General features: G+C 36.7%; 1 protein-coding gene across 1 annotated transcript in view; it reads left to right on the top strand.

Moving 5' to 3' along the window:
• Positions 1–2,256: 2,256 nt before the first annotated feature.
• Positions 2,257–17,639, top strand: part of SV2B (synaptic vesicle glycoprotein 2B) — a 136,166-nt gene continuing 120,783 nt past the window's right edge. The window contains exon 1 of the mRNA XM_053719916.1: positions 2,257–2,815. Within this exon, the coding sequence (XP_053575891.1) occupies positions 2,272–2,815 (544 nt within the window). The 5' untranslated portion in view covers positions 2,257–2,271. The remainder of the gene's footprint in view (positions 2,816–17,639) is intronic.

Genomic DNA, 17,639 nt, shown 5'->3' with positions numbered 1-17,639 from the left:
TACACTGTTGCAGTATACAAACCTTTTATTCTTATCTATTCATGCTAAATCTTTTTCATAAATCACTGTTATCAAATTAAATCAATTTGTTTAACAATAAGGCCATATTTTACTCATTATGTACAGAAACCATGTATTTACTAAAATTAACTATAGGAAACAATGACAGTCAATTTGCTTGTTCAGACCATATGGATGTAAGGTATTTAATTTGTAAACGAGCACAGTGTTATCTATATGAAATACGTGAACTAACACCCTCTAGTGGTGAAAAACTGTTAAAATGCAATCTGAAAAGAGGTGGGCTTCAAGGTCTAAGAAATTAGCATATGAACCTCCTAGGTTAAGCTTTCAACTAAGAATAACAAGAGAACAAAGCAAAATTGGTGATAAAATTAAATTGGAAAATTGTTTAAAATTACATGCTCTATCTGAATCATGAAAGTTTATTTTGGCCTAGACTGTCCCTTTAACTACAATTGAAATGCAATATACTTTTTTGTTTACTCAGCATTCTTTTTTGTTTTGATTCCTTTGTTACACATTTTTTTGTATACCATTTTTGAATACTTGTCCAGATGTAACTTTGGTGAGAAAGATCTTTTAGAATCCTTTATCATCACCTTTTTTAATGTTTGCTCTATTTTTTGAGACACTCACATTTGTATTTCTGGTTCATTGTCTCTTTTGGCATTACCTTGATCATAGCATCTAGTGGCTGTCTGGCATGTGAAATGAAATAAAAGAAAAATACGAATAAATATCCGCAATCAACAAACCTTATTGTCTGGTATTTCTTAAAATAAACAGTGCATGTTTTATAAATGAATTATTTCATTATAACTAATTTAAAGGGACACTGAACCCAAATGTTTTCATTCAGATAGAGCATGCAATTTTAAGCAACTTTCTAATTTACTCCTATTATCAAATTGTTTTCATTCTTTTGGTATCTTTATTTGAAAAGCAAGAATGTAAGTTTAGATGCCGGCCCATTTTTGGTGAACAACCTGGGTTGTCCTTGCTGATTGGACAGCACCAATAAACAAGTGCTATCCAGGGGCTAAACCAAAAATTGGCTGGCTCCTTAGCTTAGATGCCTTCTTTTTTGAAATAAAGATAGCAAGAGAACGAATAAAAATTGATAATAGGAGTAAATTAGAAAGTTGCTTAAAATTGCATGCTCTATCTGAATCACAAAAGAAAAAAATTGGGTTCAGTGTCCCTTTAACCGTGAAACTCTTATAGATCTTAAAAAACATTGCTAGAATATTGAAGTCTCAGTTTAGTTCCAAACAAAGCATGTGCTCAAATTTAGTAAATATCTTTGAAAATATTCTCCTTATTGCCCATTTCCATTCTTTAAAATAAACATAACCTAATTTGCTGTCTGTGTCTGATCTTCTGCTTGCTCCTATGGTTACAATATGCTGGGGGAGGGAGGGGGGTCCCAGTCACAACCTAAGAAAATGAGGTAGCACAGTTGTGGGGGGGGGGGTCACAATTTTTCTTTTTTGCTTAAAGTTTTGGTCATAGTTTCACTACTGCTGCTCTAGGTCGCTCTCTCTATATAAAATTATGCATTCTGGGACATACAGACATACCTGGTTTGCATTAGTCATAAATTAGCTGTTAGCTTTAATAGCTTTACTTTTTTTCTAGAAACGAAGATGATAGAACTAAAATGACCAAGCAAAAATAGCAACACAGACCAGGCACACTGCCAATACAAAAATGAAGGCTTAGTAAACATCACCATTATCAATTTGTTGCCATTGGTAGAAAAGCACATTACAAAGCAATTAGACAGTGTGACAATTATTAAGGATAGAATACTTTTTTCAGTTAGCTTAGATATTTAACAGCAGGTGGCATAACCTATCTACAGTTTAGCTTTTAAGGTTATAACATTTAGCTAAAATATATTGCTTCTACTGGAACATAAATGTTAATTAATCTATTAACACACATAATGGTGCCAAAATTGCAATCCATATTATTTACAATAAACATATTGATTCCTATTAACTACTAATTTTACTTTTTGTTTTTGCATTTCCAGCACTTGTTCACCTTCAGCAAAATGAACCAGGAATTGTTTTTTTATCTCCCAATCCTAAAACAGCTGACTACTAGTTGAAGCACATTATTAAACACATTCCATAGAAACCAATCTGATGAGTAGCATATACTCAAGGACTCAGTGATTTTCCTATCCATATTGATTTTGCAATCCATAAAAATAAACATATTTAATTCTGTGGCTGGGAAATGGATGAAGGTTACAGAAACAACTCAAATCTTTATCAAGGAGCTCGGGATATAGCCAGAGAGGTAAAGAAACAGACAAGTAGTCATACCATGGATGATTATTCCAAGTATCAAGATAAAACATATGGAGATTATTCCTCCAATGATGCATACTATCATAGTGGGGGCCACACCAATCAAGATGAAGATGCACAGAGTGATGCAACAGAAGGCCATGATGATGATGATGAGATATACGAAGGAGAGTATCAGGGTATCCCTCACCCAGATGATATCAGGTTACAACACAAAGATACATCTTTAAAAAATGAATTTAAGGAGCAAGCAGACCTTATTGCAGAGAGGAAGGAGGATGAAGAACAATTGGCCTATCAGTATGAGAACATAATTCAGGAATGTGGACATGGGCGCTTTCAGTGGACACTCTTTTTTGTTTTGGGTCTTGCATTAATGGCTGATGGAGTGGAAGTATTTGTAGTGGGATTTGTCCTTCCCAGTGCTGAGAAAGACATGTGTTTGTCACGCTCAAACAAAGGAATGTTGGGTATGTATGAAGGCAGATTGTAAATTGCTGTTATTCTAGTAGTGATACTACCATTATATTTTGGTGTCTTTATTTTTTTTTTTGTTAGTTATGAATTCAGATTGCCATATAAAAAAATAATAATGAACCAAATGACCTTTTGAAGGGGGGGGAGAGATAATAATACAAATTATATATAGTGTTGAATGATCACTGTAATAAAATAAAGTAAATATATATAGAAGAAGTAGTAGATCCACACTTGCTAGACTTTCAAAAGTGAACAATAAATTGATCACTTTTGAAAGCCCAGCAAGTGTGGATCTACTACTTATTCTATGATACGTTTGTTCCTGACACCCTAGCATTGACTTTGTAAGTGAGAGTGCTAATTCCTTGCAAGTGTGATTATATATATATATATATATATATATATATATATATATAAAAGCAGGGCTGGACTGGCCATAGGGCATAAAAGGGCAAATGCCCAGTGGGCTGGCTCTTATGTGGGCCTTACTGGCATAGAAGCCCCACCCTCTATTTATATGGGTAACAATAGGAAAGTTGTTACAGACTGCCCATTTTGTAAAGCATCAAGTATATTTTCTGTCTGGCTATTAAGCAGAAGTGCTGCAGGACGAGAGAGCTGGTTTATCATGGCTACCTAGCTGACAGAGGTCTAATTGATGTGGGCTGCTCCTCCTTTAAATGCCAGGGCCTATTTTTGGTCCCAGTCCAGTCCTGTATATAAGATTTACATTAAAATGTCCTGTATATTTGAATTCAAATGCACTTGTCCATCATATTCCCTTTGCAGCCATGCATTATTTTACATTATGTTTGTTTCTATCATTTTGCTTATTTCTCACTTTAAATTTGTAATCTATAAACATAGGTGCAGTTTATTCTAGTATTCCTTACAGGATGTCCCACAAAACAAAGCAGTAGTGCGGTCAAATGGAAACAACACATGGACCATCAGATCTGAAATACTTGCTAATAACCATCTGTTTTGTTTTATTGGCCAGAGGCACATTTTGTTGATAACAGGCTTTAAAACTAAAATGTAGATCTTATATGACATATGATGTAACTTCCTTATTCTCAGACCAGCTTTTGCAAAAGTGTTCTGGATCTGCCAGTCTTTCCATGGGATTGAGACCAATAACAGATTGTAGCTAAAATATGCTGTCAAATTCTTCCTGATTTGCAGCAACTGCCAGACATAGAGCAAATTCTATTCTAATGAAGTTAATTTCAAAACAATGAATCATTAAAATTGAATAATAACTAAGATATGTCATATCATTCAAGCTTTGTTGTCTTATATTGCCATCTGTGTCTGTTTAAAAGAAGCACTCTTTATTATTGCTACTAGTGGGATTTGTGCTTGTGTGAATGAAGATGGAACGTAGCCTTAAGGGTGTGGAAGCAAAAGCATGCAGTTTTCCCAGTTCAGGAAATAACATAATTTATGTAAGAACTTACCTGATAAATTCATTTCTTTCATATTGGCAAGAGTCCATGAGCTAGTGACATATGGGATATACAATCCTACCAGGAGGGGCAAAGTTTCCCAAACCTCAAAATGCCTATAAATACACCCCTCACCACACCCACAATTCAGTTTAACGAATAGCCAAGCAGTGGGTTGATAATAAAGGAGTAGAAAGCATCAACAAAGGAAATTTGGAAATAATTGTGCTTTATACAAAAAATCATAACCACCATAAAAAGGGTGGGTCTCATGGACTCTTGCCTTATGCAAGAAATTAATTTATCGGGTAAGTTCTTACATAAATTATGTTTTCTTTCATGTAATTGGCAAGAGTCCATGAACTAGTGACATATGGGATATCAATACCCAAGATGTGGATCTTCCACTCAAGAGTCACTAGAGAGGGAGGGAATACAAATAAAAACAGCCATATTCCGCTGAAAAAAATTAACCAACAACCCAAAAAAATAAGTTTATTTTCATTTTTGAAAGAAAAAAACTTAAATCAAAAGCAGAAGAATCAAACTAAAACAGCTGCCTAAAGAACTTTTCTACCAAAAACTGCTTCCGAAGAAGCAAATACATAAAAACGGTAGAATTTAGTAAATGTATGCAAAGAGGACCAAGTTGCCACTTTGCAAATCTGATCAACTGAAGCTTCATTCTTAAAAGCCCACAAAGTGGAGACCGATCTAGTAGAATGAGCTGTAATTCTCTGAGGCGGGGCCTGACCCGACTCCAAATAAGCTTGATGAATCAAAAGTTTCAACCAAGAAGCCAAGGAAATAGCCGAAGCCTTTGACCTTTCCTAGGACCAGAAAAAAAAACAAATAGGCTGGAAGTCTTCCTGTAATCTTTAGTGGCTTCCACATAATATTTCAAAGCTCTTACCACATCCAAAGAATGTAAGGATCTCTCCAAAGAATTCTTAGGATTAGGACATAAGGAAGGGACAACAATTTCTCTACTAATGTTGTTAGAATTCACAACCTTAGGTAAAAATTGAAAAGAAGTCCGCAAAACTGCCTTATCCTGATGAAAAATCAGAAAAGGAGACTCACAAGAAAGAGCAGATAACTCAGAAACTCTTCTAGCAGAAGAGATGGCCAAAAGAAACAACACTTTCCAAGAAAGTAGATTAATGTCTAAAGAATGCATAGGTTCAAATGGAGGAGCCTGTAAAGCCTTCAGAACCAAATTAAGACTCCAAGGAGGAGAAATTGACTTAATGACAGGCTTAATACGAATTAAAGCCTGTACAAAACAGTGTATATCAGGAACTATAGCAATTTTTCTGTGAAATCAAACAGAAACAGCTGAGATTTGTCCTTTCAAGGAACTTGCAGACAAACCCTTATCCAAACCATCCTGAAGAAACTGTAAAATTCTAGGAATTCTAAAAGAATACCAGGAGAATTTATGAGAACACCACCATGAAATGTAAGTCTTCCAAACTCTATAATAAATCTTTCTAGAGACAGATTTACGAGCTTGTAACATAGTATTAATCACTGAGTCAGATAAACCTCTATGACTTAGAACTAAGCGTTCAATTTCCATACCTTCAAATTTAATGATTTGAGATCCTGATGGAAAAACGGACCGACCATAACGGAAGTGGCCAAGGCAGGCAACTGGACATCCGAACCAGATCCGCATACCAAAACCTGTGTGGCCATGCTAGAGCTACAAGTGTCAGCGCATCCACTGCTTCTGCCTGAACATCCCTGGACCTGGACAGGTATCTGGGAAGTTTCTTGTTTAGATGAGAGGCCATGAGATCTATCTCTGGAAGACCCCACATCTGAACAATCTGAGAAAACACATCTGGATAGAGAGACCACTCCCCTGGATGTAAAGTCTGACGGCTGAGATAATCCGCCTCCCAATTGTCTACACCTGGGATATGCACCTCAGAGATTAGACAGGAGCTGGATTCCGCCCAAGCAAGTATCCGAGATACTTCTTTCATAGCTTGGGGACTGTGAGTCCCACCCTGATGATTGACATAAGCCACAGTTATGATATTGTCTGTCTGAAAACAAATGAACAGTTCTTTCTTTAGCAGAGGCCAGAACTGAAGAGTTGTACGGAGTTCTAAAATATTTATTGGTAATCTCGCCTCTTGAGATTTCCAAACCCCTTGTGCTGTCAGAGATCCCCAAACAGCTCCCCAACCTGAAAGACTCACATCTGTTGTGATCACAGTCCAGGTTGGCCAAACAAAAGAGGCCCCTTGAACTAAACGATGGTTATCTATCCACCATGTCAGAGAGTGTAGTACATTGGGATTCAAGGATATTAATTGTGATATCTTTGTATAATCCCTGCACCATTGATTCAGCATACAAAGCTGTAGAGGTCTCATGTGAAAATGAGCAAAGGGGATCGCGTCTGATGCTGCAGTCATGAGACCTAAAACTTCCATGCACATAGCCACTGAAGGGAATGACTGAGACTGAAGGTGCCGGCATGCTGCAACCAATTTTAAACGTCTCTTGTCTGTTAGAGACAGAGTCATGGACACTGAATCTATCTGGAAGCCTAAAAAGGTGACCCTTGTCTGAGGATTCAAGAAACTTTTTGGTAAATTGATCCTCCAACCATGTTTCCAAAGAAAAAACACTAGTTGATTCATGTGAGATTCTGCAGTACGTAAAGACTGAGCTAGTACCAAGATATCATCCAAATAAGGAAACACCATAATAATAACGTGTTCTCTGATTACAGATAGTTGGGCACCCAGAACCTTTGAAAAGATTCTTAGAGCTGTTGCTAGGCCAAATGGAAGAGCAACAAATTGGTAATGCTTGTCTAGAAAAGAGAATCTCAGAAACTGATAGTGTTCTGGATGACTCGGAATATGAAGGTATGCATCCTGCAAGTCTATTGTGGACATATAATGTCCTCGCTGAACAAAAGGCAGAATACTCCTTATAGTCACCATCTTGAAAGTTGGTACTCTTACATAACGATTCAAAATTTTCAGATCCAGAACTGGTCTGAATAAATTTTCTTTATTTGGTACAATGAATGGGTTTGAATAAAACCCCAAACCTTGTTCCTAAGGAGGAACTGGCATGATTACCCCTTAAGACTCCAGGTCTGAAACACACTTCAGAAAAGCCTGAGCTTTTACTGGATTTACAGTAGGTCTTACTCTGAATCCTATTCGATACCCTTGAGAGACAATGCTCTGAATCCAATGATTTTGGACAGATTTTATCCAAAAATCCTTGATAAACCTTAATCTGCCCCCTACCAGCTGAGCTGGAATGAGGGCCGCACCTTCATGCGGATTTAGGTGCTGACTTTGGTTTCCTAAATGGCTTGGATTTATTCCAATTGGAGGAAGGCTTCCAATTGGTAGCAGATTCCTTGGGGGGAGGATTGAGTTTTTGATCCTTATTCTGACGAAAGGAACGAAAACGGTTAGAAGCCTTAGATTTACCCTTAGGTTTTTTATCCTGAGGCAGAAAAACTCCTTTTCCCCCAGTGATAGTTGAAATAATAGAATCCAACTGAGAACCAACTAAATTATTACCTTGGAAAGAAAGAGATAGTAATCTAGATTTAGATGTCATATCAGCATTCCAAGATTTAAGCCACAAAGCTCTCCTAGCTAATACAGCTAAAGACATGGATCTAACATCAATTTTGATAATATCAAAAATGGCATCACAAATAAAATGATTAGCATGTTGCAGTAAGCGTATAATGCTATGCTAGATATGTCAGAATCCAATTCTTGTTGCACTAAATTCTCCAACCAGAAAGTTGATGCAGCCGCAACATCAGCCAAAGAAATAGCAGTTCTGAGAAGATGACCTGAATATAAATAGGCCTTCCTTAGATAAGATTCAAGCTTCCTATCTAAAGGATCCATAAAGGAAGTACTATCTTCCATAGGAATAGTGGTACGTTTAGCAAGAGTAGAAATAGCCCCATCAACTTTGGGGATTTTTTCCCAAAACTCTATAGATTTTGCTGGTAAAGGATACAATTTTTTAAACCTTGAAGAAGGAATAAAAGAAGTACCTGGCTTATTCCATTCCCTAGAAATCATATCAGAAATAGCCTCAGGAATAGGAAAAACCCCTGGAGAAACCACAGGAGGTTTAAAAACAGCATTTACACGTTTATTAGACTGAACGTCAATAGGACTGGTTACCTTAATATCCAAAGTAATTAACACTTCTTTTAATAAAGAACGCATATACTCTATTTTAAATAAATAAGTAGATTTGTCAGTGTCAATGTCTGAGGAAGGATCTTCTGAATCAGATAGATCCTCATCAGAAGAGGATAAATTATTATGTTGTTCGTCATTTGAAATTTCAGCAGCTAAATAAGAAGTTTTAAAATACCTTTTACGTTTATTAGAAGGTGGGAATGCAGACAAAGCCTTCAGAATAGAATCAGAAACAAATTCTTTAAAATGTACAGGTATATCATGCACATTAGAAGTTGAAGGAACTGCAACTGGCAATGTACTATTACTGATGAAAACACTATCTGCATGTAAAAGTTTATCATAACAACTATTACAAATGAAATTCGGTGAAATCATTTCTACAATTTTACAACAAATGCACTTAGCTTTGGTAGAACTGATGTCAGGCAGCAATGTTCCAGCAGAAACTTCTGAGACAGGATCAGATTGGGACATCTTGCACAATGTAAGAGAAAAAACAACATATAAAGCAAAAAATGCAATAGCATAGGCCTCTGATAGAGAAAAAAGCAAGAGGCAAACATCAATGGGGTACTGAAATAATGAAAATGTTTGGCGCCAAGTATGATGCATAATGAAACATAAACTTTTTTTGGCTCCAAAAATGACCGTAAATGACACACTTGCGTCACTAATGACGCCACCGTGTGAAAGGTCTCGGCGTCACGTATGACACCGGAAATGACGAAGTTGCGTCATAAACTTATTTTTTCGCGCCAAAAAAATTTTGCACCAAGAATGACGCAACAAAGTTTAGCATTTGACGCACCCGCGGGCCTAATACCCGCAATTGCAAGAAGTAGTCAATTGAAAAAAGACTAAACCCCAGGTAAGAAATACATTTCTTAAAATGTTTATATTCCCCAAATATGAAACTGACAGTCTGCAGAAGGAAATTCATGAACCAGACTCATGGCAAATATAAGTACAATGCATATATTTAGAACTTTATATAAATGCATAAAGTGCCAAACCATAGCTGAGAGTGTCTTAAGTAATGAAAAGAAACTTACCAAAAGACACCCATCCACATATAGCAGATAGCCAAACCAGTACTAAAACAGTTATTAGTAGAGGTAATGGTAAATTGAGAGTATATCATCGATCTGAAAAGGGAGGTAGGAGATGAATCTCTACGACCGATAACAGAGAACCTATGAAATAGACCCCCGTTAGGGAAATCATCGTATTCAAATAAGTGATACTCCCTTCACGTCCCTCTGACATTCGCTGTACTCTGAGAGGAATCGGGCTTCAACAATGCTGAGAAGCGCATATCAACGTAGAAATCTTAGCACAAACTTACTTCACCACCTCCATAGGAAGCAAAGTTTATAAAACTGACTTGTGGGTGTGGTAAGGGGTGTATTTATAGGCATTTTGAGGTTTGGGAAACTTTGCCCCTGGTAGGATTGCATATCTCATATGTCACTAGCTCATGGACTCTTGCCAATTACATGAAAGAAATAGAATAGTTTATAAGATTTTTTTAAAACTTAGGTTGCTGTGGTGTTTGTAGATTTGGTTGTGGGGGATAAAGAGTGATCGCCTTGTGAGGTTTTATGTTAGGAGTTTATTTTTAGTCATTCCTTGAGGGCAATTTATCAAGCTGAGGCAGACAGGGGCCTGGAGGAATTCAGCATTGCACATGAGTGCTATTTTGCGCTTGCATGCAATCCCACCCCCTGCCCATGCACAGCCAATCACGGGCAGGACCAGGGATATTGAATATCGCCACCTTAGAGGTGGCGAAGAGGTTAGGAAAGCAGCGGTCTAATGACTGCTGCTAGTTAAATACGGCAAGCAGGTTCTCTTGTGAGAACCTGTAGCCATAGTGGGTCAAAAGACTTGCAAAGCCTTTGATATATCGACCCCTTTGTGGTATTGGGGCCCTGGTCAGACAGATGGTTTGTGACTAATGGTGCTGAATAATGCTAGAAAGGGATTAGTGCAATGAAAAGACTTGTGGTATTAAGCAAAAAAGAGAGATGTGAAAGATATTAACTTTGGAAGAATGAGGGGAAACAATGGATGAATGCAATATAATTATAGTTGATCTAAGTGTAGAAATAGTATTGGGTAGCAGTGATTTGTTACAAAAATTTAATCTATTGAGTCTCACGAGATGATAATGTGGCTCCTATTTTATGTACTTGGGAATTAATAGTTTAAATGGACAGTGAAGTCAAAATTAAACATTCATGATTCAGATAGAGCACACAATGTAAAACAATTTCCAATTTACTTCCATTATCTAAATGTGCACAATCTTTTTTTATGCACACTTTATGAGGCACCAGCAACTACTGAGCATGTGCAAGAGTCACAGGATATACTTATATGCATTTTGTGATTGGCTGATGGCTGTCACATGATGCATTAGGAAGGAAAATGTAACTACATTTTTGACATTTGACAGAAAAAAAGTCAAAGGGGATTTTTTTTTTACAGCATCAAAAATGGATATATAAATTTATAAAATTATATTAAAAAACATGTTTTTTTCATTAAAAAATTATAATACTTGTAGGCAATAGAGATCAAACAAATTATTGGCACATAGATATTTTCCAATAAGACATTAGCTGATTAGTGAGCAATATACTGTACCACTGAATGGTAATAAGCAACATGTTATTCTTAAAGGAATACTGAACATAATTTTTTTTCTTTCATGGTTCAGATAGAGCATGCAATTTTAAGCAACTTTCTAATTTTCTGCAATTATACATTTTTCTTTGTTTTCTTGGTATCTTTATTTGAAAAAGCATGACTGTAAACTCATGAGCCGGCCCATCTTGGGTTCAGCTCCTGGGTAGCGTTTGCTGATTGGTGGCTAAAATGTAGCTGAATCAAAAAGCTTACATTTCTGATTTTTCAAATAAAGATACCAAGAGAACAAAGAAAAAAAAGTGATAATAGGAGTAAATTAGAAAGTTGCTTATAATTGCATGCTCTATCTGAATCGTGAAAGAAAAAATTTGGATTCAGTATCCGTTTAACTTTAGACTGAATATTTAAGTATAGGCCTACTTTAGAAGCTAATAACCATTAATAATCACACGCATATTTAATAGCAAATATGAATAAATGATAAAGGAAGTCAACTTGGAAGCTGTTCTTTTAATGTCCATCTATGAATTAATCATTGAGTTAGCAGTTTTATGTTCATCATAACTATAGCCAAAAGCTCAAATGACAAGCAATATTGGAGCTGCTGTTTAAAATAAATAATTAAATAAAATCAGATTTTGAATAGCTCCATATTTTCCTGAGTATCAACACCCCATTCTCTTTTTTTTAAAAATAATTTTTATTGAGGTTTAAATACATTACAACAAATAAATGATAGTCATTAAAAACAAAATAGAAGAGTTACAATAATCGCTATATCTTCATATAAAGTTCAGTTTGTTGCATATCGAAAATAGTAAATACAGATTGAAAAGAGACCTCAAATTTTCAATTTTTTGTTACTAATTAACTTGAACATTATCAAATATTATTATGAGTGAAAATAATTGGAGTGATAATATGAACTCATAGAATACGGTGCATAGTTAACATCAATGTTACCTCTGAAACAAATTTGTATACTGTGTGATTCGCCTACAGTCATATCTTACAGCACACCTCACATACCTCTCAAAATAAATTTTCTGTATAACTTTTGAGTGAAGACTAGTGGAATAGACTTATGAACTTGTAACGAGTATTATGCAAACCAAGGTTAATCACAATGCATATTTTGTAGTCTGTTTTGTATTAAAATTTAAGAATATAAAGTATATTGCCAATAAATGCGGTCATTTTCGAGGGAAACCGCGAAGACTTATGAACTTGTAAAGAGTATTGTGCAAACCAAGATTAATCACAATGCATATTCTGTATTCTGTTTTGTATTAAAACTTAAGAATATAGTATATTAGTAATAAATGCGGTTATTTTCGAGGGAAACCGCAAAATAAGTGTCTGGTCTAAATCATAACGACCAGAACACTATATAGAGATGGGGGGGGGGGGGAGACCAACCGATGTATACAACATAACCACTCTAGTAGGTTTATTAACAAAAAGGAAACTGGTGAGATTATTATAGTATATCTTGTTAGACATTGGTACATACAAAATAATGTTTAAACAGGAGGTGATCTCTGAGATCAATATACAGCTAAGATTGCTTCCAAATCTAGGGTGATTATCATTATGTGCACCATCTCAAGGTAAAGATATAAGTGTAAATCCTGCCCTCCGAGTGCGGGCCCTGCACTCAGCAACAGGAAAACGCTGTCATAAATAAGTGTAATCTTGTAGATGGCATCTACCCAGAGATTCAAATGTGTAATGAACATATGCATCCCAACATTTTAGGAAAAAGGTGGCTTAGTTATAGTTTTTCCATTTTCATTTTAACTGAGACAGAAGTCAGGGGCTTAAAGGATCGCTATGTGGCATATTATACAAATAGAGACCTAAGTAAACAATAGTGCTAAAGCTATAGGTCCAAAATTATCTCTTAGTAAAGTGACAAATAAAGAGCATGCATATAGTATATATAAACATCAGCAGCTTATAAATCTAATGCGCCTGAGTCTACTTATAAGTAGTTATCATGTACATACCAGTATTAAACATTAACCCTGAATCTAAACATCAATGGTGGTCTTTAGTAATGAGGACACATAAAATCCAATTAATAGAGTCATTATATACAGTGTTAAACGTAGGCTTTTCGAGCAGGAGAGTACAAAGTGCCTATGTAAACATATATATTCCCACCTGATCCTGATTTGCTTAGTCAGCCATGAGCCCTTATTAAGTAAAAGAGTCTCTGGAAATAGAATATAATCAGCAGGAATATTTCACTGAATTATTGTGAGAGTAAGTAATAAAGCACTCACCACCTTATGTTGCAATTGGGGTACCAAATAAACAAATACCATTAAGAAAAACACAGAAAATTACTAAGGAAGTTCTAACAACCCAGATAGAAACAATAAATGAAAACTTTGAGATTGAACTTTATCCAAGTCTTTACAAAGCCGCCTTTTTGACTTCCAGCGCAGTGCTTTCATATGCGGCAGTCCAAGGACTAAATCGCCTTCAAGTCAACTTATGTGGCAAAAAGAAAAGTTTACGATTCCCCTTTTCTAAAGTTCTCTTTTATTACCTTCTTGCTGTAAGGCATAAAGGAAAATGCACTCAGATCCGTTTTCTATCCTATGCCGGTCTTCTGAATCTGAATCTCTAACTGGAGGTATACCTTTTCTTCATTTGTCTCGAAGATCTGATACCAGGATAGATGAATCAGATTATTAACTGGAGGTCTACATCGACATTGGAGTTCAGCATCCCCTGTTATTTCCAAAAATAGATTGGCAGCCAAAGCCGTATCGATGCAGGCGCCATTACTCTTAGGGAGTTGTGTGGAGGCCCCCGTGTTAGTTGTGCATAGTTGCCTCAATGTCCCTTTGCTCCTCACATTGTAGGTAGGAGTGCTGAACAGCATTTTCATCCGCATTACTGTGATCGTCTGATCCCCATGGCTCTGATCTCCCTCCCACCCCACACAGTTCAGCGCGGGGCACGAGGTTGCAATGTCAGTAGATAGTGAGTCTTCTAGCTGAGGGGAGTTAGTATGAATGAGCATGGTTACCTCTGTCTCCGGTATGGCTCCTGTGGTATCACGCTCCCGTTCACCAGCGGTCAGAGCAGTTGAGGAGGCGACGTGAGTGGTGAGAGAGTGAAAAGCTTCATCCACTGTGCCCAAAAGGATCTTGTTATAGCGTTCTAGCAGGTCAATTATCTGCTTAAAAATGAGCGTGGCCATGTTTTCTATACACACACTGCAGGCCAATGAGAGCTAGAAAGCGTGGGTTGTAAAAAGCAAAACCTTAAACGTTATAAAAGCCTCTGAAAGGGATAACTAGCATGTTCACTAAGTGAGCTTCCAAAACAGCCTCAAAGTTGGGGAAAATAAGTATTATATCCTTTAAAATTAATAGGTATATCAGGAGCTGTAGAAAAGTACGTCTTGTCCTGCTGGTAGCTGGCTCCGCCCCCCAACACCCCATTCTCTTCTCTCTCAGTGGTACAGTATCAGCAAGATGCTTCTTAATAATGACTCTTCCTCAGTGCAAGTGATATCTGTGAAGAACCATGTTTCATCCCTAAATATTGGCAAATATTAGGGAACAACCTAATCCTCCATAGTGAGTGCTGCACACCTAAAGGGACAGTCAGCTCTAAAATTTGTATTGTTTAAAAAGATAGATAAACCCTTTATTACCCATTCCCCAGTTTTGCACAGCCAACATGGTAACATTAATACACGTTTTACCTCTGTGATTATTACCTTGTATCTAAGCCTCTTTTGATAGCACCCTGATCACATGGCTATTTATGTATTATCCATTGACTTGCATTTCAGCCAATTAGTGCAGTCATGCACAACTCCACGGGAGAGAGCACAATGTTATCTATATGGCCCACATGGATTAGCAGTCTCTTGTTGTGAAAAGCTAATAAAAAGCATGGCTTAGAAACAGGCAGAAAAGTAGAGGTTTAAATGTTATAAAGTATATTAATAAAACACTGTTGGTTGTGCAAAGCTGGGGAATGGGTAGTAAATGCGCTATTTATCTTTTAAAACAATAACAATTTTGGTCTTGATTGTCCCTTTAACTGTAACTGTAATGTTACCCCGAGCAAATTTGCCTAAAAATGACCCTTAATTCAGCAAACTACTAAACCCCTCTTTCTTGATCCCTTCATATCATGACTCCTTTAACCAAATAAATCCTAACCCACTAAACAAAATAACTTTTTCTATGCTCCCAGGGCAAAAACAACCCGCAATTCTTTCCCTAGAAAATTAATCATTACTTACACCCCTTACTAACACCACTGATTAAATAATGTTTCAATCACAAGGCTTATCTTTAAGTCATGCAGTAAATTAACATACCATCAAAGTGTAAAAATGTTCTCAACAAAATAACACTTTTGCTTTAATTGTTTTTCAATGCAGCAAAGTTAGTTTTCTGAAGTCAGCACTTTCAATTCTCAGAATTGGAAAACCCATTTTGAAATGGGGCAAAATAAAATGAAAGGATAATGTAAAGTTAGCTAGATGTTGCAACTTTCATGATTCAGACAGGGCATGTAATTTTAAACAACTTTGCAATTTACTTTTATCAGCACATTTGTTTTGAACTCTTGGTATTCTTTGTTGAAAGCTAAACCTAGATAGGCTCATATGCTAACTTCTAAGCCTTTGAAGGCCGCCTCTTATCTCAGTGCATTTTGACAGTTTTTTAAAGCTAGACAGCGCAAGTTCATGTGTATAATATAGATAACATTGGGCTCACTCCCGTGGAGTTATTTATGAGTCTGCACTGATTTGCTTAAAGCGACACTGAACCCAAATGTTTTCTTTTGTGATTCAGATAGAGCATGCAATTTTAAGCAACTTTCTAATTTAATCCTATTATCAATGTTTCTTTGTTCTCTTGCTATCTTTATTTTAAAAAGAAGGCATCTAAGCTAAGGAGCCAGACAATTTTTGGTTCAACGCGCTGGACAGCACTTGTTTATCAGCAAGATAGCCAGGTTGTTCACCAAAAATGGTCCGGCATCTAAACTTACATTCTTGCTTTTCAAATAAAGATACCAAGAGAATGAAGACAATTTGATAATAGGAGTAAATGAGAAAGTTGCTTAAAATTGCATGCTCTATCTGAATTACGAAAGAACATTTTTTTGGGTTCAGTGTCCCTTTAAATGCAAGTCTGTCAAAATAATTAAAATAAGGGGGCAGTCTGCAGAGGCTTTGATACAAGGTAATCCTAGAGGTAAAAAGTATATAAATGTAACCATGTTGGTTATTCAAAACTGGGGAATGGGTAATTAAGTGATTATTTATCTTTTTAAACAAAAACAATTCTGGAGTAGACCGCCCCTTTAAGTATAAGCTATAGAAAAGCTGTGTAAACATAACCAGTGGGAGCTAGGAGAGATAGTAATAAAATGTTAATTTCCAATTGTTCTCTCTAAGGGCCTGATAGTCAAAAGCTCAACGGCATGGAGAGAAATCTTTTCGATTTTTTTAGACCTTATATTGAAATGTAGGTGTCTATCCTTCACATAAAAAATCCTGCATTGTGAGATAAATATGTATAAAAATTTATGGCTAGATTTAGAGTTTTGTCGGTAAGGACCCGCGTAGCTAACGCCGGCTTTTTTCTGGCCGCACCATAAAAATAACTCTGGTATTGAGAGTCCACATAAAGGCTGCATTAGGCTCCAAAAAAGGAGCGTAGAGCATATTTAACGCAGCTTCGACTCTCGATACCAGAGTTGCTTACGGACGCGGCCAGCCTCAAAAACGTGCTCGTGCACGATTCCCCCATAGGAAACAATGGGGCTGTTTGAGCTGAAAAAAAACCTAACACCTGCAAAAAAGCTGCGTTCAGCTCCTAACGCAGCCCCATTGTTTGCTATGGGGAAACACTTCCTACGTCTGCACCTAACACCCTAACATGTACCCCGAGTCTAAACACCCCTAGCCTTACACTTATTAACCCCTAATCTGCCGCCCCCGCTATCGCTGACCCCTGCATATTATTTTGAACCCCTAATCTGCCGCTCCGTAAACTGCCGCTACTTACATTATCCTTATGTACCCCTAATCTGCTGCCCCTAACACCGCCGACCCCTATATTATATTTATTAACCCCTAATCTGCCCCCCACAACGTCGCCTCCAACTGCCTACACTTATTAACCCCTAATCTGCTGACCGGACCGCACCGCTATCATAATAAAGTTATTAACCCCTAATCCGCCTCACTAACCCTATAATAAATAGTATTAACCCCTAATCTGCCCTCCCTAACATCGCCGACACCTAACTTCAATTATTAACCCCTAATCTGCCGACTGGAGCTCACCGCTATTCTAATAAATGTATTAACCCCTAAAGCTAAGTCTAACCCTAACACTAACACCCCCCTAAATTAAATATAATTTTAATCTAACGAAATTAATTAACTCTTATTAAATAAATTATTCCTATTTAAAGATAAATACTTACCTGTAAAATAAATCCTA

Source organism: Bombina bombina, chromosome 6, assembly GCF_027579735.1.
Source record: "Bombina bombina isolate aBomBom1 chromosome 6, aBomBom1.pri, whole genome shotgun sequence".
In the NCBI taxonomy this organism is placed as follows: Eukaryota; Metazoa; Chordata; class Amphibia; order Anura; family Bombinatoridae; genus Bombina; species Bombina bombina.
The sequence above is the reverse complement of the archived record's forward strand: the minus strand, read 5'-3'. Positions and strand labels throughout refer to the sequence as shown.